The 26,909-nt window shown below is 42.8% G+C and overlaps 1 protein-coding gene across 2 annotated transcripts in view; it reads left to right on the top strand.

Moving 5' to 3' along the window:
* The window catches only part of LOC118089204 (formin-F-like), an 85,063-nt gene extending 58,751 nt beyond the window's left edge, over positions 1-26,312 (top strand). Inside the window, exons 9-17 of one of the 2 annotated variants that reach the window (XM_035123679.3) lie at positions 1,110-1,221; positions 2,943-3,033; positions 5,174-5,260; positions 8,021-8,173; positions 12,694-12,823; positions 12,952-12,984; positions 15,222-15,325; positions 18,145-18,228; positions 25,534-26,312. In XM_035123679.3, coding sequence (XP_034979570.3) covers positions 1,110-1,221; positions 2,943-3,033; positions 5,174-5,260; positions 8,021-8,173; positions 12,694-12,823; positions 12,952-12,984; positions 15,222-15,325; positions 18,145-18,228; positions 25,534-25,638 — 899 coding nt within the window. In that variant the 3' untranslated portion in view covers positions 25,639-26,312. The remainder of the gene's footprint in view (positions 1-1,109; positions 1,222-2,942; positions 3,034-5,173; positions 5,261-8,020; positions 8,174-12,693; positions 12,824-12,951; positions 12,985-15,221; positions 15,326-18,144; positions 18,229-25,533) is intronic. The other variant, XR_004693083.3, reaches the window with a different exon arrangement.
* The last annotated feature ends 597 nt before the right edge of the window (positions 26,313-26,909 follow it).

Below are 26,909 nucleotides of genomic sequence, written 5' to 3'. Positions count from 1 at the left end.
AGTGCCTGCCAAACCCAGATGGTTTCACAAGCTCTGACAATCAGCTGATCCATGCAGTTTGCTAAGTCAGCTGCATTGGACTTTGGAAGACCCATGGAACAGCTGATTGCCAGGTTTCTGGATAGTTATGCAAAGGGCTTCTGAAGCCCTTTGAAAGATCCCCACCACTGTCAGATTTGGCCCACAGAGGGTGGGTGAGATACTGATCTTGCCTGCTGACCAGATCCAGTTCTTCACCCCTGATCTGTAATGAGAGAAGCAGTGGTTCTCATGACAGAAGTATGTGGGGCTTCCCTTTGTAGAAAGATGATCTGGTATGATTCTAATACTTGAATTTTTAAACATTTGGTGGTTTTCTTGAACAGTGAGCAAAGTAAATAGAAAGGTAATGATCACTGATTGCCAAAACACTACAATCAAGTGCTCTATACCAGCTTCTTCTGACTACTATCGGAAGGAAAGTCAAAGATAGCCCTATAGATGTACACCTTCTTTATTGGCAAACCTACGACTCAAAACATGCTTGGGTTAAATTCTTATAGATGGCTTTAGGGGAAAACGGGACAAATTCAGGTGTGGGTAGTTCAATAAGGGTTTCACTTTTCATTCAGAGGTAGTGCACCCCTGTTTACTTGATGCTTTGATCACATGACAGTGAGAGCAATTGTCACCTTTTCACCTTGTTTGTGAGCTCCCAGGGGGAGTTGAGTGGTCACTCTGGAGAACAGAACAGTGGGCTCTGTAAACTCAATACCGGAATCAGCAGCACAATTTTTGTATTCTTAACTAAAATAATTTTCAAAGTAAGGTTTTGAGTGCCATCAGGATACACTCTCTTGATTTATTCTTCTGACTAATGGATTGACTGCACTTCAATCAAATACATCCATATGGATACATCGATGCCATTCGTACTAGAACGCTAGGATACTATTTGTACAAGGTATTAGAGCACTGACTCATCTTAGCTTTTAGTGGGCACAAGCACAAGCTAATTCTGTGGGCTGAACAACAGTATGAATGTCCCAGTGTTCTTTCTCTGTTTCTTCCCTCCCTGCTCCCCTGTGCATTTATCTACAAGTAATCAAAGAACCATTCTCCCCCTCCAGACATTTTTCTTAAAAGTTTCCGCATAAAGCCAAGCCAGCTGAAAGAAAAATTATACATTATACATGAAGACAGTGGTGGACTTAGCATTGAGCAGATTACAGCACTAAGAAGGTAACCTTTTGGATAGAATTCTTTATTTATGATAGATATTACTTTTTGAAAACAGCATCATTTTGGGCAAATGAAAGGAGAAGCGAAAGGATGTGTTTACTGAAGCACCTGATGTTCCTAGCTCCTTGCATTGGAAATTAGGGATGTAACTTTAAAAAATACATATGCTCTATTACTCATTGTTCTCTGGAGGAACCGTAAGCCACCTTGCTGCTTGTAATGCTGAGCTTTAAGCAAAGTGAGCAACAAAACAATTCAATCCAGTTGAGCCAAATGGCTTGGATTTAAAATAAATTAATCCCATGCTTGACATGATTATGGGCCACCCTTTTGCATTATTTTCCCCAACCCATCCAGAGACAGCTTGAAATAACTTTCCACAATGCCTTAGGAACATAGGAAGACGTCTTCTCCTGAGTTAGACCATTGGGTCCATCTAACTCAGAATTGCCCACACTGATTGGCAACAGCTCTCCAGGGTTCCGGGTAGAGGGCATTTCTACCTGGAGATGCTGGGGATTGAACCTGGGGTTTCTGTATGCGAAGCAGCTGCTCTAGCACTCAGCTATGGCCCTTCCCTGTAATGTGGTTCACCTCTCTCCACTTGCTTTGTGTGCTTGGGACTTGGAAGATTCCATGGCGCTGCTTTGCAGACTATCCGAGGCAGGTGAAAGGGGCATGTGGATTTACAGTGGTGCCTTCTGGGTGATGCTAGACCACAACTCCTGCCAGCATAGCCAGAGGTCAGGGATGATGGGAGTTGAAAAACAGCAGCATCTCAAGAGCACCATGCTGGTACCTACTCTAGCAGTCACAAGGGGAAGGGAGAATGCAGAGACTGCTGAAAGAACCCTCTGCATGTCAGAACAAGTTTGTGTTGCTTGGTCTAAATAAATAGGGAGGTTTGATTGGTGCCAACTCTCTGTCTTCTCAATGCCAAGCAAAGGACTATTTATTCAGCAAGACAGTGTTTTAAACTCTGACATTTAACTGTGCTTTTATCTGCCACGTTTACGGTATGTTTGTATTGCATTACAGTGGGTATTGTGGCTTTTAAGTTTTGTAAACAGTGCAGGCAATTTGAATATGAGGCAGCATAGAAATGTATTACATCAAACAAACAAATGGACACTGCTAGAATTTGTTCCACCTGTGGGAAGGCCCAATGAAACAGGATTTTAGTTCTAGCTGTTGTTGTTTTCCCAGTATGAATGTGGGCTGGGCAGAAGAGGAAAAATAGGCATATGGAATGTAGTTAATTATTCAAGATGGCAGTGGTTAATGGATTTGAAACAAGCCGATACAAAAATGCTATATTTTCCCCCAATTAATTAAAATGGGCAAACGTTCATTGTTGTTTACTCTGGTTTAAAACACTACCAAACCCTTTGTCACATAAATATAAAACTGATAACAACACAAATGACGTAACACGCTGTATGTAACTTTTTTTTAAAAAAAAATGCAATTCAACATAAGTTGGTCTATAGAACCATATATTTTTATATATGTTGAATCTCATTTTTTAAAAAATTATATAGTTACATACCGTATACCCTGTTAAGTTGTTTGTGTTGTTATCAATTTACTCTGGTTTAGCACACAAATGAACTCATGTTTTTAAGTATTCTGTTGAAATTGTTACCATTGTCTACAAAAAGCCCGTATTTGACATGGATGTCTTGGAACCAGGAATGCTAATTTGTATTGATTTCCCATAGATACCAGCCCACCGCAAAAGATATGGAAATGTACATGTCGTTCAAAGGGTCTCCTTCAGAACTGCATCTGGTGGATCAATTTATGCTAGAAGTAAGAAGTATATCTCCGGTTTAAGTCGTGGTTTTGTACATGCCATATTGTCTGCTTCTTGCTCTCTGTTGATTTTATGCTGAGTTTAAAACTTCGGAAAATGCAAACCATCGAACTTTCTTGGATTAAAGAAATCCTTTGCAACAGTTGGGTTGCTTTATTTATTCAAACATCCTGATCTGTCTCCTTAACACAGAAGACTGTGCAAATGACAGTGTTAGATTATTAGAATTAAGTTCAAACTGAAACGTTAAAAATGACCATTCCCCACATAAAAGGGGAGGCACATTTTGCGCGGTCGCACGCAGCCCCCTGGGATCCCTGGGGCAGCCCTGGAAGTTCGGAGGCCGGCGCTGCCCTCCTGGGCTGGATACTGGTGGTCTCCGCCCACGCAGTTACCTGTCCAATCCAGCTTGGGGAGGCGTTGCCGGGGGGATTGGCCAGGTAGGAGGAGGTAACTTTACCTTGAACACGGCTGAAGCAGAGTCATTCCTGGGAAGCAGTCGATGGCTCCAGAGCTTTCCCACCCTCCACTCCCAAAAAATTAATGATTGCATTACAGGTTATTTTCTTCCACAGGCGTACACGCACGCAGGCGCTGCTACGACAAGGCTGCTGTTGAAGGGCCAGAAAGGAATTTCCCCTGCATTGGCAGGTTTCACCTTTCCCGTAGCAATTCGTCACAACTTTGGCGGATGCAGGCCTTGGGCGGAATCCTTTAGTCATCTACAAAAATAGGGGGGCGTGGGGTGGTGACCCCCCACCCCCATTGCTGCGACGATAACATTGACCATACGCAATAGGCTGTCATTGCCCTCCCTCTCCAGCGGCTGCAATCGAGGGGGGGAGGCTATCTGCTTGAACATATGTTCTCCAGAGCTAGCCCAACCCCCACACATGCTGGATAACCCTGAAATTTCCCAGATCCCTGGCTGGGGGCTGGGAAGGATATATGCCCAATGCCTGAGCCAAAGTCTCCCTACATCTGAATTCTTAATAAAGTTGTGGCCAATTTTAATCCCATAGAACATGGTCTTGTGTCATCATTCCGCTCGGGGGCTGCCTGGGGCTTTGGGGGACTCCGCCTGACCGCGCAAAGCATTTCTAAAATATTTCATCAACCGCAGTTGTGTGACTTAAGGTCAATGCATTGTTGAAGGTGCATGTCTGTAGCTGATATGCCCCAAGGTGGGAGCTTTTACCTAGGGATGTGTCTGGTCCCAGGTTCAGCCTCCAACAACTTTGCTGGTGCTATGCCAAAACCTGTCCCCAAATTTCTCAAAGGTTTTCTTCCACTGCAAAAGAGGCTGCCTCATTCTCAGGACACTTTAGAATTGTTAAAAACATTTTGTGGCTGTGGAATTGAGCTTTCGTTATTGTTGCATGGTGTCTGTGGGTAGAGTGGGCATTCGCATTTCCCCTTTCCATTTCTCCAGCACTTTGCAGTCTCTTGGCTCTCTATGGGAAAAGCTCTGTCATCTTACTCTGAGTAAGCTGGCCATTGAGCAGTCACCAGGGGTTTTCAGAAGGATGCAGAGTGCAGACCACTGGAGAATTAAACTGAAGACTGAATGAAAGAGCACTCACAAATGCTGCTTCACTACCTTGTAAATGGGTGCCTTGAAAATGAGAGAAATTCAACAACAACCCTGTAGCTCATGCATGGGAATTCCACCAATTTCCCTCTCCCCAGAGGCGGAGCTAGCTGCTCCGGCACCTGGAGTGGCGCACATGCTGTGTGACCAGGGGTGGGGCTAGCCGCCCATGGGGGCAAGGCGAGTTTTCCCAGGGGGGCGGGGGGGTGATGTCACCCCCTCAGGGATGACACCTGGGGTGGGCTGCACCCACCGCACCCCCTTCCTCTGCCAGTGCCTCTCCCTTTCCATTTTAATCATTTCTGAGCACAATTTTCTCATGAATTGTCGAGGTGGCATCAAATGAAAACATTCCACAGGAGCAAGGATTTATGTTTGCTCAGTGGAACTTCCCTTCATCTCCTTCCTCCACGCATACCCCAAACCCTCTTCAAAGCTGCTCCAGAGGGTTGTGGGAACTCCTAGAACAGATTCCACAAGACAGCTTTAAATTTTCTTATGTAGGACAACAGGAATCTTTTCTGAGTCTCTTTTCCTTTGTGCAGATGTGTAAAATACCTAATTTATGCAAGAAACTTGACCTCTTGCATTTCATACGTGAACTACCAGAATCCATGGCTGAACTGGGGCCAGTAAGTATCATACCTCGATTTCTGTGGGTAAGCATATTATATTTGTTTGTGTATGTGCCTTAAATAAATTTAAACATTGAGCTTGCTGTAATCCTATCCATACTTACAGTGGATAAAGCCCCTTTGTACTCAGTGGACTGGGATGAATCTGTCAAACTTGTTTTCTCTTTTTTTTTGTCCCCCCCCCCCCAGTTGTAAGTCCACATTAGCACATCAGTTTGGGTGTGCTAAATCAAAGTTATCATTAAGGGAACCAAATGCATGTTATAGCCAAACATAAACAGGCAAATATAAAATAAACAGAAGCATTTCAATACGTTCTTTAGTATATGTTACTTGGCTGGAGAACTCCATTGCAAGCTTTGGAGAAGCACAATTTTTGAGGGATGGCTGGATTTTGGTTTGCGTTTTGTTCCAGGAAGTGAGAATTAGGTAGGTTCACCTTTAAATGTGAACTGAACTGAATCCCCCCCCCCCCCCGGCGCCATCCTTACTCCTGAGTCAACATGCTTAGGGATGCACTATAAAGCACCAGGTGCCCTCCATGTCAATTTTCAAAGCCGGCGTGTCTATCTACGTATGTGTGTGAGCGGAGATTTTCCTTGGAAAAAGCAACTCACCCATCATGTCGTTGACATTCATATTGTAATAATGCGGGCAGCCTGATGTATAAGTTGTCATTTCACTGCATTATTCAAAAGAAATGTGGGGAAAGGTTTTGATGATCTATGTGTTGCTCCTGGATTTGATAGCCAAGAGAGTCATAACTAGCATGAAAGTAAATTTGAGATCGTCTAGATTTTGAAATACAATATGCGCTACCTGCTGGGGTATCTAAAATAGCCTTGGGCAAGTCAAAACCTGAGAGAGTTCATTAGCGGAAATAGCACCTCCAGAAGGTAATACTTCATGAACGATGGCACAGTCCGTGCCAATCAGCACAGCTGATACCTTGTAGATATTGTTTGAGATTTAATTTTTGAGATATTTGTCATTCTTGTTTACCTATGGAAACACAGTCTAGGTGCCCAAGCAATACATCCAACATTGACTGTTTTGTTTTACATAATAATGAAAATCTGGTTTGGGGCTCAAGGTGTCAACAGTCTCGAAAAGACTGCCAATCATCCAGTTTGAAGAGGCTGCAGGGAGGGAGCCGAACTTAACTTGAACCCCGAAGCCTGGTTCAAAGAACCCCCTGCATTGTGTCAATTGCAACTAAGCATCAATGCTAAAACCTCTCTGGAGCCTTGAACCTGAACTAGAGCCAATTGCTCTCAGATACTGGTTGAAAATAACAGCTCTCTGTTGGGTGCTCCCAATGCCATTCTATTTTTGGAAAAGCAGGTATGGGGCACCGGTTTTGATTGGGGTCACAGCATGAGGAGAGAGAAACTTCCCCCCACACCGTAGCCCTGGTCCAGATTACATCCACCCCCTTATTTAATTGGAGCTGCTATTACTTGTGGATGGGAAAATATGAAAAATTAATTTTTAAAGTCCACATGTTTCTCCCTCTATGGCTAATAGCAGCTCTAGGGAGGCAATCCTTTTTTAATTAATGAGCTCAATATAAGGAAGGGTGAAAAATATACATCCATATTGGGAGAGACAAAAGAAATAAAGAGAAAAGAATACCCAACCCCCAACAAGATCTGAACAAGTTAAAATTGCACATCCTTTTTTCATTATGTAAATCACTTTTGAAAGAGCACACTGGGGTCAACATAAGAATGAGTTGGGATTATTGACAAGAATGCACTGGGAGAGCAAGAGAGAGTAACCTTTTGCATCCTGTTTTTGCATCCTGTGTAGTTGCAGAAGCAGTGATTTGCACAAACCCTCCATAGGGAGACACCTGTGGTCTGGGTGCAGGGGGACATATGATTATGCACACAAGTGGCAGATAAGACAAGCTACTGCCTGTATTGAATATTCCTGCTGATTTTTTGAAACTAACAGTGTATCTCTTTGAGAACACAAAGCATGGAATGACTGGCACATTACCTGCCAATAACGTGTCAAGGGCCATCAAAGGCTGCTATTTCTAAGCAAGAGCAGCTTTGTCTGTTGGTTTTCTGCTCAGAGTTGCCCTTTCACAGCTCTTATTCTGCCTGTGAGGTCCAAAAAGCAGACTTTTTCTTCACAGATCCCTCAATCTGTCTCTGTTACCCTACAGAGGAGGGAAGGGGAAGGGAAGATTAGGAACACAGAAGCAGCCCAAAGAGCCCAGTGACCCACCTTTTCTGCTCCAAATTGCCCTTTCTGAAGCTGCTATTGTATGTAATTAATTTCCAAGTCAAGTGTAGCCAACATGGTGCCCACAGGACTTACAGAAAAGCAGGGCAAATGGGGAGGCCTGCGGGGCAATCTTGGCCCACCAGTTTCCTCGCTCCTGTGTGATAGCACAAAAGTGCCTCTCCACATAGCAATACACATACTGTATTAATATTGGGGAACCATTGTAGGAACAACTAATAAAGCGGCCCAGTATAAATCTACCACTAATCCACTATTATTGCATCAATGACAATGTTGCACAATGTGCCCACAAGCGAATGCCAAAGATCCCTGCCATTACAGTGTGTGAGAATGTAGCAATCTTGACTATGAAGTCTTCATGGCAGATCCCTACAGAGGCCCCTTTTATGGCTTGAGATTCCCGAGGTCTAGATTAATTCCTGACCGACCAAAAACAATGTAGAGCCCCATTTAGTCACCCTTGACAATTTAATCAAACGATGCCTCCTTGTGTTCCAGCTCATAAACCAGAAGATCAGGGCATGCAAACAGCTGCAGGACAACCCAAGATTTGTTGCTGTGCTGGAATATATCTTAGCCATTGGGAACTACTTAAATGAAAATGCTGGGAGAGAGAAGGCCAAAGGCTTTCAGCTGTCTTCTCTGGCTAAAGTAAGTGGTTTTGCTGGGGAAAGGCTTGGATTGTAGGAGAGTACAATTTTCCTTTAAAAAAGTGTTTAAATCTCTCTCTTTTTCCTGAGTGCAGATAAATAATACAGCAATGTCATTCCCTTCAGATGAATGTTTTCTAGACGCTCCAACCCCTTCAAAGAAATGCTGAGACTCAGTGCAAACTACTCTGGCAAAGTCCAGACCAGGCACCCCCAAACTTTGGCCCTCCAGATGTTTTAGACTACAATTCCCATCACCACTGACCACTGGTCCTGTTAGCTAGGGATCATGGGAGTTGTAGGCCAAAACATCTGGAGGGCCGTAGTTTGGGGATGCCTGGTCCAGACCCTCCAAGTGTCCCTATTTTCCAGGGACAGTCCCAGATCTACAGTTGTCTCTGTTTCTGATTTGATCCTGGAATATCCTGCTTTTCCTTAGGACGTTCCTATTTTCATGGGAGAAATGTTGGAGGGTATGGAATTATGTGACCCCTGAGCCAAAGAGAAAACTATACAACCTTTAGGAGACATCTGAAGGCAGCCCTGTATAGAGAAGTTTTTTTAATGTTTAATGCCTAATGATGTTTATATATATCATTAGGCATTAGACTATATATATGACTATATATATCATATATCATTAGATGCGGGTGGCGCTGTGGGTTAAACCACTGAGCCCAGGCTTGCCGATCAGAAGGTCGACATTTCGAATCTCCGCGACGGGGTGAGCTCCTGTTGCTCAGTCCCAGCTCCTGCCAACCTAGCAGTTCTAAAGCATGTCAAAGTGCAAGTAGATAAATAGGTACCACTCTGGCGGGAAGGTAAACGGCATTTCTGTGTGCTGCTCTGGTTCACCAGGAGTGGCTTAGTCATGCTGGCCACATGACCTGGAAGCTGTACGCCGGCTCCCTCGGCCAATAACGCGAGATGAGCGCCGCAACACCAGAGTCGGTCACGACTGGACCTAATGGTCAGGGGTCCTCTTACCTTTACCTTTACCATATTTACTTGAGTCTAATGCACCATTGAATCTAATGTGCACCTCAGTTTTCAGAACCTTGAAACCAAAAAAAGTCTTTGCTTGTGAATGTAAACGTGCCATCAAATCAAATGCACACCCTGATTTTTGCAATGTAATTTGGCCAAAAAAGGTGAGTATTAGATTTGAGTAAATATGGAATATTGGAAGCTGCCCAGAATGGCGGCTTCCATCTGGTAGTATCCACATTGCAGGAATATAATTTAAGATGTGTGGACATCTGCAAATACCAAAATTTTGTCCGAAACAGAGATGAATGAACAACAGTTTCTAGGCCAGAATTAAGATTCTATAGGATATGCCTATGTCAAAGTGACATTTTGGTTGTGTTATCTGTGATCCATTTGCAGGACTGATGATTTGCCTTTGAAAATGTTGACAATAAGAGCAGTTTCCTTTGCCTCAAACTCTGTGTTTGGCTGCTCCTATTACTGACTGCATATTCTCTAGGCAGCCTTGAACCTTAAAGCATATTATCAAATTCTGCCACATCTCTAAATAGAAGTGGAAGTTATTTCCCCCACCATGGCACTTCCCAGGGATTTCAGTATATTGAGTGAATGATTTATGATGCAAGCGACAATTCAGAGCCCCAATTTGGATGTTTGCCTTTTTTTATATTTCTGCTGAACTACCACATTTATCATTATGAAAAATATCTACAAAACCTTACTGTGCCAGACGACATCTTTCTCGATCCCACTATGGAGACTTAAAGCATTGTTTTACATGAACTATTCTTACTGTTTTACACTGGAGTGTGAAACCTTTTGTCACTGTCTAGGAAAAATATATATCATGTTTTCAATGTTAAAATCGGCCAGTGTGTTACTCCCAGGACCACGTTACCTGCTTTCCTTTTTGTACATGGGTCTACAGCTATTCTTGCCAGTCAAGCTCCCTTCAGACATTTTCCCTCTCTGTATTGGGTATCCCCAAACTTCGGCCCTCCAGACGTTTTGGACTACAATTCCCATCTTCCCCGACCACTGGTCCTGTTAGCTAGGGATCATGGGAGTTGTAGGCCAAAACATCTGGAGGGCCGCAGTTTGGGGATGCCTGATTTAAAGCATGTGATGTGTGAGAGAGTAGCACCCTCAATACCTCCATCCCTGCTGACAACGCCTTAATACATTCACATTTTCTACGGAAGATCAGAGAACCTGTGGAGCATCAGTAGTCAACTTGATGCCCTCCAGAGATTGTTGTTCTCCAGCTTTCATCAGCTTCACCCTGCTCATGGCCAAAGGTTGGGTTCAGAGAGCTGAAGTTATTCAATTTTGGGAGGGTGCCATGTTGCCAACTGGTGTGGAGGAATAATTTCTGGAGGGGGCTTCTGTGTATCTAGTGTATAAGCCCCCATCCCTCCGAAAAATGGAGGAAAGGGACAAATACCAAAAGGTGAAAAATGTGTAGTTTATTGTATCTATTTAAAATATAAAACCTTCAGAAGAATTATTCCCAGGAGTAATATTTACTCAGCAGAGAGGACCCTCTCTTGGTAGTTCCTCTGCCCTCAGAAGCTTGGTGTGTGTGGCAGCCTGGGAGAGGGCTTTCTTCAACCTTTAAAAAGGTTTCTCAGAGCAGCTCAACAGTGATAAGAACATCCTTAAAAAAGCCCAAAATAGCAGAGTAGTGTAAAATAAACTTTAAAACAGAGGCAATGTTAAAACACAACCCAAAATCAAAAATTTATACGTCAAATAAAAAGGTCTTCATTTGGCACCAAAAATACATAAACGTCAACACCAGACATAGAATCCAATGTAGTGCTTCTGTCAGTGGAAGCATTTCACAATGCAATGTTCCCCCCTCCTCCTGTGCCCCCTAAATTTGATTTAAGGGTTTCCCTAACCTCCTGGAGTGGGTTTGGGGAGGACACAAGTTGGGTGAGGAGACAGGGGGAGTCCCATTATGAAAGTGGAAAGTCTTGAGCTGATGGAGTGAGTTAGTAGAATACTGCTCATGGCAAGCTTCCCTGGGAAAGGTATATCAGACATGGGTGTCACAATGGAGAAGGCCCTATCTGAGATCACCACCTACCTCTCTTCTGAAGGCAAGAGAAAACACTGAAGGGTCTCTGAAGAACATTGCAATAGCCAGGCTGGTTCTTAGCTATGGTAGTATTTCTCAGCTTTAGTTCCTAAGTGGCATTGTTGACACCTGTCTGTCTCAAGAGACAATGGAGTGCATCTCCAGGGGTAAAGTCAAACCACTGCATTAGCAGCACCAAAGTGACCTCCCCAGGACACAAGCCTGGGCAGGGTGTATGGAGGTCCTGGGCTGCCCAGATGACAAGACTCCTCTCTCGGCCTCACTGATGTCTTCCCAGGGAAAACAGAGCTATACATTAGAGGTGTTGGGTAGTGGTGGGGGACACCTCTGGTGGGGGACACATTGTGCTCCTTCTGGGTTAGTTTACCCACCTTTGGTCCCCATCCTGCACTCAGCTCTCAGCACGCAACAGTGGCCATACCCTGGGAATGGCTTCAGCTGGCCAATGAAAACAGGTAAGGGTAGCCATTGGATCTCAAACCGTCTATGAATTAGGGACTTCCCTTGTATCTGAAGACTGGCTCTGGCAGATTGAGCGGACAAGACCAATGCCCAAGATGGTGGTTTCCGCACATGCTGTAGAGCAGGCATGTCAAACATGCGGCCCTCCAGATGTTTTGGCCTACAACTCCCATGATCCCTAGCTAGCAGGACCAGTGGTTGGGGAAGATGGGAATTGTAGTCCAAAACATCTGGAGGGCCGCATGTTTGACATGCCTGCTGTAGAGGGAAGCAAGGGACAGGTGGGGTTTGCCAACCTGGGAAGGAAGCCCATCTAGGAGAAGGAAAATCTGATCCTAAACCTCTGCTGCCTTGTGGAACATCTTCAGGAGAAGAAAAGGCTAAGAAGTAAACCCTACACACAAATCCAGATTGGAGTCCCTAAGGCGGTTGGATGGCGCCTTGTACACCTCCTTCTGGCAAATCCTGCAGCCAAGCTGGTATACAGTGGTACCTCTGGTTATGAACTTAATTCGTCCTGGAGGTCCATTCTTATCCTGAAACCACTCTTAACCTGAGGTACCACTTTAGCTAACGGGGCCTCTTGCTGCCGCCGCGCCGCCAGCACATGATTTTTTTTCTGATCCTGGGACAAAGTTCTTAGCCCGAGGTACTACTTCCAGATTAGCGGAGTCTGTAAACTGAAGTGTTTGTAACTTGACATTTTGTAACCTGAGGTACCACGATATTCACAACATCCTTCATGAGGATGCTGTGATAAAGGTGTTGTACAAGCCCTTTGCAGAAAGACCTCTTTGAATCCTGATAGGTTGAATAGAAGCTTAAAGAAACCTTAACCCCACTTTTTCTGCTCTTATTAAATTTTCCTTGGAGCTATAACATTTCCCCACTGCCTCCCTTTTTGAAAATAATACACCCCAAATCTAGGCATGCCTGTCAATTACATTGCTGTCTTCTGTTTGTAGTTATCATTGCTACGAGGGAAGGAGAGGAATTTCACCTTGCTCCATGCCCTTGTGGAACAGATCTTCTTACATGAGCCTGATTTGGCTACATTTTCTCAGGAGTTGACAGAATTTAAAGCTGTTTCTGCTGGTAAGAGGACTGTTTCCCTTCCCTCCTTTCTTGCAAATATTGCTTTTCTCAAAACACCCGTTTCCCTATTAGGTATGTGTGGTACTTATCTGGGTTCACCATCTGACTTCTTTTCTGCTTTGCCACAGCTTCCATCAAAGGTCTCAGTGCTGAAGTTGAAGGTATGTAAATATGGTTTCAGAATTCACCGAAAGCATTTTTACACATTGTGAAGTCACCTGGAACTGGGTCCTGTCGTGTTGAGCTTGTAGGTCTCAAAGAGAAGAGCTTTTTGGTTTTTTTAATTTCTTTAATAATAATATAAAAACACATTCAAACTACTGAGGGGGGTAGTTGCCATGGCAATACTTTTACCTCTCATGTCGCTGCAAGGGAATTTGAGGAGAAATATCTAAGTAATGGCCATGAAGTTTCCAAATTGCGCATAGAGAAGTCAATTTCATTTTGCCTTAAACCAGTGCTCCATTGACCTTTAGAAGAGGTATGGGAGGGAGGCAGAAGAAACTTAGTGTGGTTGCGAAACAAAGACTCGGGAAGTAATTTAAATCAAAACTTTGAGTTAGGCATTGAGATAATGGAAATATGCAGCAAATCATCCCAGATCTCTCCTGTCCCCTGGACTAACAGGTAATGTGTTCCCATCCTGGCTCCAGTGCTCTCTGCTAGGCATGTAAGGAAGAGATGCTAGTGTTGGCCAAGGATGCAAGGAAAGTTCCTGAGACATCTTGTTGGTTGCTGTTGAAAACAGGATGCTGGACCAGATGGTGTCTCCAACAGAGGGCTCTTATGTCCTTACCAAAAATCTCTCTGGTCTCATTCTGAAGAAGGCACCCAAGTAGTGCCAATCCCTGCAGGAGGCCTATAGTGGAAGCTGAAGGAAGCATGGTCTTTATTTTCCATTGCTCAGTAATTGGAGCACCTGATTTGCATGCATAATATCCCAGGTTCAAATCTCCAGGGTACTGCTGCCAAAATACTTTGCCCGTCAGAGTAGATAGTTCTTCTACAGGTGGAGAAACTGTCTGACCAGCTGGCATAAGGCACTTTCCTATGTAACTTCATGATTGTCCTCAAAATTCCACTCTCGGAAAGATCCACTAGCAACTTTAGTTTAGGTTTCAGAGCCCCCAAACCTTTGAAGATGGAACAGTCAGAAAGAATTCAAGAAAGAGAAGTTAATTAACCAACCAACAAAATAATTTACCATTTCCAAAAATGCATCCTGTCAGATTCATATAATTTTAGCTACTTAATCCTCTTTTCTACTAATTTTAAAAGCATAGAATCAAATATACAGTTACAGTGCTTTTACCTTAACTATAAATTTCCTATAACATATAACATCATATAATCAATTATTGTAGCAGCAATATATCCAATTCCTTTGTAATATACTGTTTTATTGGAATCCATTCACACATTCCAGCTGCCTTGTTTGGATGTCTCTGAATGTTAGTTTAATGATCCTCATCCATATCCAGATTTTCCTTACTAATTCCTTCTTAATTCCAGCTTCTTTGGACTTTGACTTTTCAAAAAGTATTTTTGGAAGTGCAAGGATTTCTGTGTTTCATATTTTTGAATATGTATTTGGTCCCAGTGCTTATATCCAATCCCAGCTGAAAAGGGACCAAATCTGCTGGCCAAATGCAAGATAGAAGTTGGGAGAGCTATGAAAGAGAATTTCAAACCAAATTGAAAAACCATTAGGATTGATGGGAAGACTCCAGTTGACTGATTGCAGTGATATATTGATCAGATGCTTGCAAGTAACCAAAGGCATAAAACTGTCAGAGAACTTCAAACTGGGGTGGGGTGGAAAAGATCAAGAAGAAAAAGCAATGATTTTGCGAAAAGCCAGTAGCCTACTTTATTGTGTTGTACAGAAGGTATACTATGCATGTTATGAGAAGCCCACTACGGACAGCCCTCTTCCCATTTTGATGCCTACTGTCTTCAAGTGTTGAATAGGATATTGCAGGGAGAAGCACCACATGCTTAAAAGACACGCTTAAAGGTTCGCATTAAGCCAGGCATCCCCAAACTTCGGCCCTCCAGATGTTTTGGACTACAATTCCCATCTTCCCCGGCCACTGGTCCTGTTAGCTAGGGATCATGGGAGTTGTAGGCCAAAACATCTGGAGAGCTGCAGTTTGGGGATGCCTGCATTAAGCTATCATTTCATATTTGCGATTTGGCAGTATGAATGAGCTTTGCTGCATACAGGGACCAGACTCCATTGTGAACAGGATACATGTGCTGATGATTCTTCTCTTATTTGTTTGTTTGTTGGTGAGTGCATGAGAAGTATCAGCTCCTGAAACAAACAGAATGAATAAAGTCAGGGCAGTGTGATAGGCAAAACGCCTCATTTTCTTCCTCTCTATTTTGTGATTAGTTTTACGGAAAGAATTAGACAGCATTGCTGAGTGCAGAAGACTAATAAAACCCAAGGTTACCAAGGCAGGAGCTATGGAGTCACAGTTCTACAAAGAGCTGAAGGTAACTGTGGTCAGGAGTATGTTTAAATGGGTATATACTGTGTAGAATTTCAGAGCTCAGATGTGAAGGGGGTTTTTGGATGTAGGGAAAGAAGGGTTTATGACAAGGATGGGGAAATTTTGAATGTGGCCCTACAGCCCCTTGCGACTCTTCCTGGACCACCCACCCTCTCTCCAAGTACAGTACATTTGCTTTCTGGAATGAATGAATAACTGAACTGAGATAATGCATTTTGCTTGCTTAGATGGAGGATAAAGAGGCATGGACAGATTTGCATGGCTGAAATGTGTCCTGCTATATGTAGGTATGGGCCACATCCACAGAGCTGTCCATTTTTGCCTCTGGCTTTGTATCCTCCATGGTCTGTGTCCCCCAGAAAATTTCCCATGGGGGGAATGCAAAGGATGCCCCACTCCTCGTTCACAGAAATTTGTCTGCAAGTCACAAAATAATAATAATGAAAAAACCAAGCAAGATCTAGACCACAGACTCCGGGATGCCCACTAGTGATATTTGGTGGCCCACCATGCAATCAGTACTGTAAACCTCTTGGATTTTGTCCCTGCCTGGGACTCTCTGCACAGAGGGGTCATCTGACTGGTCACAATCCATGTCAGTTTGACGCCATTCATGTTACATGTTGTAGATTCTAGAAAGTTGCATGGCTACAACTCCTAGCATGAAGTAGCAACAACGTTAAAGAGAAGGAAATAAGTATCCAATCTCTGTTTGGCTATTTTCCTCATCCTATGACTAGGTTCAAATTTTCACACATAAGAGGAAAGCTTGAAAGTCTCACCAGAGCAAGGAGATGCTGTCAATTACCCTACTGCTCCAGGAGAGCATGTTACTGCTATTGCTCAAAGTTTATGTCCCTCTAAGCCCACCATCCAAGACATCACTGCAGTGGAGCATTTTCCTTCTTTGTCCAGGATCTGAAGATGACCTGTCATGTAATTTGGTATAAAGGTAAAGGGACCCCTGACCATTAGGTCCAGTCGTGACCGACTCTGGGGTTGCGCGCTCATCTCGCATTATTGGCCGAGGGAGCCGGCGTATAGCTTCCAGGTCATGTGGCCAGCATGACAAAGCCGCTTCTGGCAAACCAGAGCAGCACACGGAAACGCCGTTTACCTTCCCGCTGTAGCGGTTCCTATTTATCTACTTGCATTTTGACGTGCTTTCGAACTGCTAGGTTGGCAGGAGCTGGGACCAAGCAACGGGAGCTCACCCCGTCACAGGGATTCGAACCACCGACCTTCTGATCAGCAAGCCCTAGGCTCAGTGGTTTAACCCACAGAGCCACCTGGGTCCCCATAATTTGGTATAGCCAAGCCAATTGTCAGTGTTGATCAATAATCCTCAGCATATGCCACAGACTCATGTCTATGTGGTTGTGTGTTGCCAATTTCTCCTCCAGTTGTAGCTGTATGCATCTTTTTGAATGCCACACCAGAGGGTTCTCTGACCTTCAGGAATAGCTTCTCAGAGGGTTATTACTGGAATTGAATTTATTATCTATTTACAGCCCAGTCCACACTTATACCATGGTGAGATAAGCAGCTGGCTAGCATGTGTCAATTTGCTAAAATAAATATCATCATCATCATCATCAAATGAATACAGAGAAGATACGCAGCATAACAATGTTGTTGTTTTTTTAAAAAATAAAATACTATGGCTGCAATCCTAGAACCACTTACCTGGGAGCAAGCCTCATTGAATAGAATAGAACTTACTTCCAAGCATATGTGGTTGTTGTGATGATGATGATGATGATGATAATAATAATAATAATAATAATAATAATAATAATAATAATAATAAATTATTTATACCCTGCCCATCTGGCTGGGTTTCCCCAGCCACTCTGGGTGGCTCCCAACAGAATATTAAAAACATAATAAAATATCAAACATTAGAAACATCCCTAAAGAGGGCTGCCTTCAGATGACTTCTAAAAGTTAGGTAGTTGTTTATTTCCTTGATGGGAGGGCGTTCCACAGGGCGGCATAGCTGCCAAGTTTTCCCTTTTCTCGCGAGGAAGCCTATTCAGCATAAGGGGAAATCCCTTTAAAAAAGGGATAACTTGGCAGCTATGCAGGGCGGGCGTCACTACCGAGAAGGCCCTCCGCCTGGTTCCCTGTAACTTCACTTTTTTCAGTGAGGGAACAGCCAGAAGGTCCTCAGAGCTGGACCTCTGGTTAGGAATGTTAGCAGATAACATAGTGGGGTTGTGCCCTTTCATAGTGAAGAGATATTTGAACTTCTGCTCTCAACATGGTGCTGTGTGATGGATAGTTTGTTTAAACCTGAGCGGGGGACCCTTTACAGTGTGAAGACTACATTCCCTTGTGGGCAACCTTCCAGGAGCTGGGGCCAGTGGCAAAAATGGAAAGCTGCATCTTTTATGGTAGGCTACATTCCTTCCACACGGAGGCCACAGTCAAATTTCTCCATTCAGGCAAGCAAGAAGCATTCTCCCAGCTCATGGGCACCTTCAAGCCAGGCGAAAGCATTGAAGGAGGCTGCAGAGCACACCTGGTGAGGGGTGTGGCTTGGAGAAAGGCATGGCCTGAGAAGAATCCTGACAGGGAAGGTCTGCAGGATGGCCTGAGGTTCTCCACTCCTTGCTTAAGCCTTCCTCTCACCCCACCACTATGATGGAGAAGTTAAATGAGTGGAGGATGCCTGCATGTGTGTGTGTGTGTGTGGAATCTGAACCTTCAAGTTTGACTCCCTCCAACCCAATGTTTGTGATCTTTTTTTTATTGATGTGTGTAAGCGACACTCATTCCGGATTGTGCTTTATGTTTCAGGATTTGATTCAGGCATATGAAGGCGACCTTTCTCAGTTATATAGAAGCTGTCAAGAAATGAAAAAGGCCTATCACAACCTACTGGTACGTTTTGTTTTAAAATATAAGTGTAAAATAAGCTGTTTTCTTATCAACAGTGACCTCTAGAAATGCAGGGGAATATCACCTTTGACAAATACGATTCCTAGTACAGTGTTTAGGTTGCATTCTCAAACACCCATTCTAGGGAGCGAGCTCTTGAGCACAGTGCACTTCTGAGTAAACGTGCATTGGATTAGGTGATTATTAAAGGCAGCAGTCCTGCATACATGTATTACATGGGAGTAAATCTCATTGCATATAGGAGGCGTTTCTTCTGTTCCAGTAACTATGCTTAGGAATGGACCAGCTAAGTTTTAAATCAGATTGCTGCTGTTCATTTAATCAACTTGCACAGTTTACCTTAAAGTGCCTTGGTGTTTAAATAAATAAATAAATCTCAATTAAAGTAACAGGGACTTCTAGGAAATAACACTAAGTGACAAAAACAAAATCTTTATTGTATGGAGATTCCTAATGCATTTCCTGAATGAAGTGACTCTTTGCATCAACACTTGTTATCTTTGAATTTCCTTTCACGGGTGATGACTCCAATTAAAAAAAAAATATGATGAATGCATGGCTAATGCAAAGTAGTATGCAAGAAGAAGGATGCCCGACAATTTTCCATAATTTTCCAGCTGCGGTAAATCTCAGCGCATTGCACTCTCTCTGCACATCTTGACTGAACATGCTGTACCTACTTTGTGTTTCAAGTTCATGTTCTCACAGTGGCAATGACTGCTGGGTTAGGCCACTTTGGATGTTGCCTTTAGCAATGTGAGAGCTGCTGCAGCAAAGCTCCGTTCTGCTCTGTTTGTCAGTGGAGGAAGTCTGGATGACGAGTTTGCAGGGTGGATGCTAAGTTATTCAGTAAGAAGAAAAGGTGCTCAACATATGCTCTCTTCTTTATTACCGCTCCATGCAGCCCAAGGATGAACTCTGATGTTGTTGAGAAGCGGTTCCAAGACTAGGTTCCAGTGATCCCCACCTCAGATCACACCCATCATGGATGTTCATGGTTCTTACTTTCTGCTGTACACATCTGAGCCAGCCTGAGATGGATAGATTTCACCAGGCCCTTGATAACCTCCATGGTGCTTGACTGTTTAGACTGTGAGCCAAAGTTCCCAAGAACAAGTCAAGGTGTTGGTGGTTACATATAAAGCCCTAAATGGCTTGGACTATGGCTATTGGAAAGACCATCATTTATCCTTTGGGCTTGGAGATCAAACATAGCTTTCTAGGCCTCTCTAGGTAGGAGTTATCCTTGAGTGCTGTTGCCTGAACATCTCCTTGAGCTCCAATGATGTGTCTTGCTTGTTTGGATGGAGGACAGAGAGGGCTGTGAGAGTATTTGTAATAACTAGCCTACTGTAAGATTCACATTTGTTGCCCTGCCCACTTTTGCCTCTGGCTCTGCCCACCACTGTCATGTGGCCCCTGGAAACCTTCCCATAAGGCCCTGTGGCCCTCAGACTGGAAAATGTCCCCATCAGAGGCTATGCTCCATGTCCTTCAGAGACTTGTCTGGTTGGGATTGCTTTTCTCAGTATGGGAACAAAGGTTATGAAAGGTGGGAGAGTAGGTGGATCTCATTTCCCCCTCCCCCAGTCTCTCCCTAGTACCTGCAAACTCCTCCTCCTTCCCTGGGAGTCCTGCCAAGACAAGACTATCCTGGTTCAAAATGTTTTGCTCTGGGGAGCCCAATGGGGCAAGAGTTTTCCTGAGAGGTGGTTACCTCCTGGGACTATGACCCAAAGCCACCTCTTGGACCACAGCAATTCCTCGTGTTTAGGTGAATTCTCCCATCTGTGGTTTTTAATGTTGGGTAAGGTTTCCGCTCCCACTAAAGCTCTCCTGAAACTCTATGCATTTATATGGTTTTCCCGCTGCATGGGTTCTTCGATGTAAAGTAAGTTGACTGCTTACACTGAAGCTCTTTCCACACTGCATGCATTTAAATGTTTCCTCCCCTGTGTGGGTTCTCTGGTGATGTGAAAGGCAACTGCTTACAGTAAAGCTTTTTCTACAGTCCATGTATCTCCATGCCTTTCCCCCACATCACATGTCCTGAGGATGCAGCCTTGGATCACAAATGATAACTCTCAAATCTAATTTGCTATGCCACTGTGTAGCTACACTTTTTAAAATAAAAGACAAGAGAGACACTGAAAAAGACCTTGACATATTCTTATGAAAAGGTTATTTTCAGCAAAACCTCACTAATTGCATTTTTCTGGGTCCAGCATTGCTTTAATCTTCTGCTCCTGTTCAGATGATGCTCCCAAATGCTTGAGGGGCCTCACCATCCCTTTCTGTAATGTTTTATGTAAAACTGAGAAGCAATCACCTCTCTACATACACATTCTCATCTGCAAATAACATTGAATAAGCTCTGCACCAGAAGTGGCTTCCTAGAGGGAGTGGAGCTGTTTTGCTAGCTTTCTGGAGGGTGGGTCACTGTTGTTTACTGAGAGGAAAAGGGGACCGTGGTGTGGACATCAGGACAGTGCCCTGGCAGGAGTGTTGGATTGGTGCGGCTGGTGCATTTGCACCACGCCAGACTCCCTGATGCCTCACCCATCCTCCTCATAGTAAGTATCAATAATTCACCTGCCAGGAAGCTAGTGCAGGGTCTCTGCCTCACCCAGCAAGCTCTTTCTGCTCTGCACCTTAAGGTTGCAATCCAGCGCATGCTCGATAGGCAGCAAATGCTATGAAAGTCAGCAGAATGCAAGGATGGATGGATCTGTTGTTTTCAGTTTCTCTCTCTTTCATTTGTGCATCAGTTTATTTTAAAAAATTCTCTCACACACAAATTATTTGCTTTATACGTGCATTTCTCTTAGTATGTGCATATTTGCAAGCAATGTTCCTGAATTATCACATTGTTTTCACTCAAATCATGGAGACCTTCACAAAATTCGGAGAACTGTGAATTTCAAATGGTAGATGTGTTTCAGTTTGTTTATTGGTTCAGGAAGTATCAGTCAGGCTGATCCAACCCCTTTGCATCACTAGTGGATTGTATTTCCCTTGAGTCTCACAGAGGTTTACTTCTGGGTAGGTGTGCCTAAGTCTGCACTATAAGTTGTGACTAATCTTTGTTGGATTGTACCTGCAGGCTGTGATTTTCCACCCATTTCAAATGGGTGCTTAAAAATCTGTTGCAGAACATTGACACAGCAGCTGTTCAGACGCTTCAAGCCATATCATTACTATAGCTTTTGAATTAAACTGTGCAACTACAGACTTAGAGGTTGTACTCTTCTGGCTACGGAACAGCCTTCCCAGAACAGAATTACCTGGTGGTCATTTTGGTGACTAATGACTACTTATTTATTTATTTTTTTAAATTCACCTTTTAAGCAACTAGCATTCTAAACAAAATCTTGTTGAGATTTCTCTCTAAATTGTCTTGCACAATTTTTCTCCGCCTCCCTTCAATTTTTAAATGCTCAGATTTTTTTGGTTTATTTTGCTTCTTGGATTCGAACATTTTATTCTGAGTGGCTGGGGAAACACAGCCAGAAGGGCGGGGCATAAATAACAAAATTATTGATTATTGATTATTATTGATAGTATGCTCATAAGGGAACTGTTTATAAAACAAGCAGCCAAACAAACAAACAAACAAACACATGCATTGGTTGGATGTGCTACTCTTTCCACTGAACATCTATAGCAAACAGAGTTTCCAAGCCTGTAAATACTCCTAAGAGTACCTCTCAGCTATTGGTAGCAGCTGCATTATCAACAGTGTAGATAAATCTATTGGTTGCTGCACTTGTTACTCCCCAATTTTGGGGTATGTGTGTGTGCTTCATCATAAGGAGATATGATGGGATTAACATTTGATTTGCGTAGGATTGTATTCAATTCACCCTGCTGGAGATCAACACTTTCTATATGTTTGGTCGTTAGCTGTAGAAATAGTATCTTTTCTTCACTACTGCTTAATTATTGGCAAGCCTTTCGTGGGCTGTGTTATCATCACCCCAGAGGTGCAATTAGGAGCTCATTGTGAGAGCTATTGATTAGTCACTGATAGAGGAAGTTTAGTTGATTGGTGAGTGAATTAGATTTGGAATGATTTGTGACTCTTTGCTTTGGGTCCCTGTAAGAGCCTGTTGTCAGATTATGTGTTTTATTGATATGCCAAAATAAAGAGAAACAGAGCAAATGAATAATCAATTGACCATCAGTACAGGGATAAGGAGATTTTGCTGAAACCATTCTGTGCAATTGATGATGAGCCATAATGCAACTTCTCAGTCCCTACTTTGCTTAGAAGTAGGAACAAATCCCACAGTGTGGGTTTGCTTTTTAAGCAATGCTGTATGTTTTTTTGATCAGGGATCAGTAGTGAGGTTCCAACTCAGTATGGAGGAGAAATTTGATTTCATCTGAAGCAGAATCTATCAAATTCTCACTTTCCAAAAACAAACAAACAAATGTGAACCTTTCAAAATTTGCACTCATCTGAATTTTGTTATGCAGTTCGCCAAGCAATGTTTTTTTTTTTAAAAAAAAATGCAAATATTAAGGGCAATGGTGTATATAAATACAAGAAATAAATAGATTGGTGAGAACATAACAAAGAAATACATTATATTAGGCCAAATTGTTTGAAAAAAATATATGTGTACATTAGTTAAAACTTCATATAAAGATGTGTTTATTAGGAGAAATTTGCACTAAAACACTGATGGATTTTCCTAAGGATTTTTTTGCTGCAGAATGTGGAGAACTGAATTTAAGATCAGAAAAAATTAAGGAACTGGGAGAACCAAAAGTGACAGATCCTTCCACCCTGACTTCCAGTTTCTCTGATTCTAGCATGGGCATGCCACCACAGCCCGTATATCTGAAAAATGCTTTTGCAATGCTTCTCCATCATTTTTTCTCCAGGCAAAATATATCCAACCTTTCCTTATAGGGATTGGACTCCAGGTCCCTCACCATCTTTTGCATTAGTAGTTATTTGACTGTATGGAACAGTTTGGATGTTTGGAATTATATAATTATATTGTTTTATGTACCGTAACTTCTTTTAATGGTCACCATTTTTAGGAAAAATTCCTTTGAACAAATGGCATGTACATTGGCTAAATGAATAAATATTTGTTGCCCTCCTTTGAGCTGCCCATAGGTTCTATCATTTTATCTTGAGATAGACTCTGGACAAGCCTTCACCAAACTGGCACCCTTCAGCTGGTTTGGATGATAATGCCAACTGGGGCGTATGAGAATTGTAGTTCAAAACATCTGGAGAGCACTAGGTTGAGAAAGGCTGTTCTGGACCCCAAAGAGTTGTACCTCAATTCTCATCATCCCACTTGTACAGTGCAATTGTGAGAAGCACAGAATCTCCACCAGGAAAAAATGGCAATATTTCTTTCCACCTCCCTTTTCTTATCCTAAATGCTTGGGGCAGAAATTGCAGATTAAGACATATAAAATGATGTAGATGTAACCAACTACAGACAGAGATAGTTTTTCCTTATGCTGCATCCAAGAACTGGGCAAATTCCAAATATGGATTTAATGGCTATCTTGTTAACTCTGGCCAAATTGTTATTTATCCAAATAGCTTAAAAATGTTAATGTGATTTTCTCACTTAGGGCAGTGGATTGGTTGAGCAAACTATGAGAAACAGATGAACTTGACAAGTTAACTATCCTAATTTTAATTAGGGAATGCATTGAGGGTACAGGTGTGCTTATGTATTCAATAATAGTACCCCCTTTCTGAATTACTGGAATAATAATTGAAAAGGAATTTGATGTGATTTAGAATTTCTCAAAGATTATATACAGGTAGGTAACCATGTTGGTCTGATGCAGTAAAAAAAAATCAAAAAAAAATCCTTCCATTAGCACCTTAGAGACCAACTAAGTTTGTCATAGGTATGAGCTTTTGTGTGCATGCACACTTCTTCAGATACACTGAAACAGAAATTGCAGTTGTTAACAGTCGTTAACAGTCATCAACAGGTTTACCACTCCTATCAGCCAATCACCCATTCTCACCACCCTTCTGAGTAATACCCCTCCCCACCCTCTCACTATATATAAGGGTCTGGTGACTTCTGTTTCAGTGTATCTGAAGAAGTGTGCATGCACACGAAAGCTCATACCTATGACAAACTTAGTTGGTCTCTAAGGTGTTACTGGAAGGAATTTTTTTATTTTGTTTCAAAGATTATATATTACAGGTGTAATTCAAGAATAAATCCTTGCTTTTAATTTTTGTTGTGCAAGTGAAATAAGCTAACTGCCCATTACTGTATTTAACACTTAATCCCAAATAGTGGTGGAAATAATTTTTAAAATCTAGTATTCTTTCAAATGATGCCTGGGCTCAAATTAGGGTGCCTCTCAGGAGAAGGGTGTTCCATCATTGTGAAACAGTCACCAAAATGACCTATACAATGGTGTGTGGTCAGTGAACCAGGAAGACTAGGTCAGTGCCCTAAATGTTTCCCTGGCGCCTCGTTCCCAAAGCCTCGGAAGCTTCTGCCCAGCTTGGGAAGGAGGTGCGATGCTCACATGTACAGCTTTGTGACATCATGCACACATCCTCCCACAATCATCCTCACAAGCTGGTGCCTCAGGCCCTAACTGTTCTGCTATGAAAAATTTCACCACATAGGCTCAGGTTGTATATATGTGTAAATAAATCATATCATATAGACACCACAGTCACCACTTTGCCTCATTTCCAAAAGGAAACACCAACCCTGGGTGAATGCTTGGGACCCCTGGAATCTCACACTTGCTTGGATATTGGGGTGGCATGCAACAGTGCATATCAATAATGAATTAGTGCATGGCATCTTAGAAATGTAGAGGCAGTTCTCCATGCTTAAGTGGGTTGGGCCCTGCATATTTTGATCACAAAGAGGCCTGATTCTCACTTTAAGAGACATGTGGGAAATGCCGCAGAGAACATAAGAGGGTGGCATAGCATTTCTGCAGTATGGCGGATCTGCTTTTCTTGACCTTCCTGCCATCAGTTGCCATCCTTACACCATTGGTATTCAAGATGCTTACAGCAATAAATCATGCTTGGAAACCACCTGGGTTTGGCCTTTCTGTAACAGAACCTTCCAACACAGTTTAAGTGCCATTTTGCTTCCTGGGCTTTCATTGTGACAAATCCTACATTCACATAGAGCAAGCAGGCTATATTTCAACTCGTCACTCTTGCCTGATCTTTCCAATCCACAATAATCTTTACAATGGCTCGTACTGTATGCGAATAACATTAAACAGCTAGTCATTATTATTGTTATTATCTTGCAGATGAAATTTGGGGAAGCAGAAGATCGAGACTCAGAAGAGCTTTTTGCCTGGATCTCAGCTTTTATCAGTGATTTCAGAAGAGTCTCAGCCGAGATTATACCATGAGTGCAGTAACTGAATCGGCAAAACTGAACAGTGTTGCCTTGAGGGTGTCAGCGGAAATCAGATGATTTGTGTGGTTATTGTTTTAGTCATTTGTACATCAATGAATTTCTGCTTGAATATAACTTTCTTAATGACATTGCAGACCCTGTGCTGAAAAAACCTCTGCTGCCAGGAAGGCCCAAACTGGATCTACAATAGTTCTTCCAGCTAGAGGTGAAATAAGGAAAACAGGACAGTTGATTTGTTCTCAGGCCTGAACCAGTCTCTGAATGTAAGCCAGGAACTTCCTAACTTTGTGAAAGACCATGGACTATATATGATTTACCACTTTCTCCAATGTGAACAGAGCAGTGCTTTCTACTGACCTCAGGGATCTTGAACCAGAGAAAACAGCATCCAGGTGTACAGGTGCCCTCAGTGCTGGCCCTAGACCAAAGAGTGCCCCAGGTGAGGAGCATCCTCAGTGGCCCTCTATTGAATACCTTTTTTTTCTGACTGCATTCATAGCACAGTTGATTAATGCATAGATTGGATGCATGGCTTGTCCCCATCATCCTATCCCTGACCACAAGCACACAGATCACTTCAATGCAAGCTGATTCCACTGAATGGGCAACTGTTGTTTTAAAATGTACTCATAATAAAAATAAGCAATGCTGCAATGCTGATCATGGAAGTAAGTATTGTCATCTTTTCAAATGAAGAAAAATTGCTTGAATTACTGTTGTTTCAGCTGTTGAGTTCCACCCCCAAGCCCAGCATCCTAGGTCAGGGGTGGAGAAACATAGTCCTGGTGAGGAGGAAGATTTTGTGGCAAAGCCTACTGGGAAGAGTTGTTGTGCTCACTAAGCCTGAGCTCTTTTGTTTCTTGGAATAAAGAGTTCACTTCACTGACATGTGGGTTATTGCTGACCAGCTCCTGGCTCCAGCCTTGACATCAAGGTGGGTCTTTACAGCATAACCAAGCTCCTTGCTCCTGTTTTGCTGAATTTGCTGCACTATTAACACTCAAGTCCAGGTCTAGGGCTCAAGACGTCATCAAATCTCACTTGCAACCATCAGCATTTGACTGCCAACATATAGCAGCAGTAAATGTGTGATAGATGTGCAATACATTTCTCATATCAGGTCAACTTCAAATTCACAAATACATACACAGTGAATTCCAAACTATGGCATTGCATTTCAGGTTTGTTGTTTGCTTAGTTGTCCCATGCCTGGAATGGAAATCAATCCAGTGAATGTGATTGGTTGCTGTTGCTTTCTGTCTG

This window comes from Zootoca vivipara, chromosome 7 (assembly GCF_965207765.1).
Source record: "Zootoca vivipara chromosome 7, rZooViv2.hap1.1, whole genome shotgun sequence".
Taxonomy (NCBI): domain Eukaryota; kingdom Metazoa; phylum Chordata; class Lepidosauria; order Squamata; family Lacertidae; genus Zootoca; species Zootoca vivipara.
Note: the sequence above shows the minus strand (reverse complement) of the source record. Positions and strands in the feature narration are given on the sequence as shown.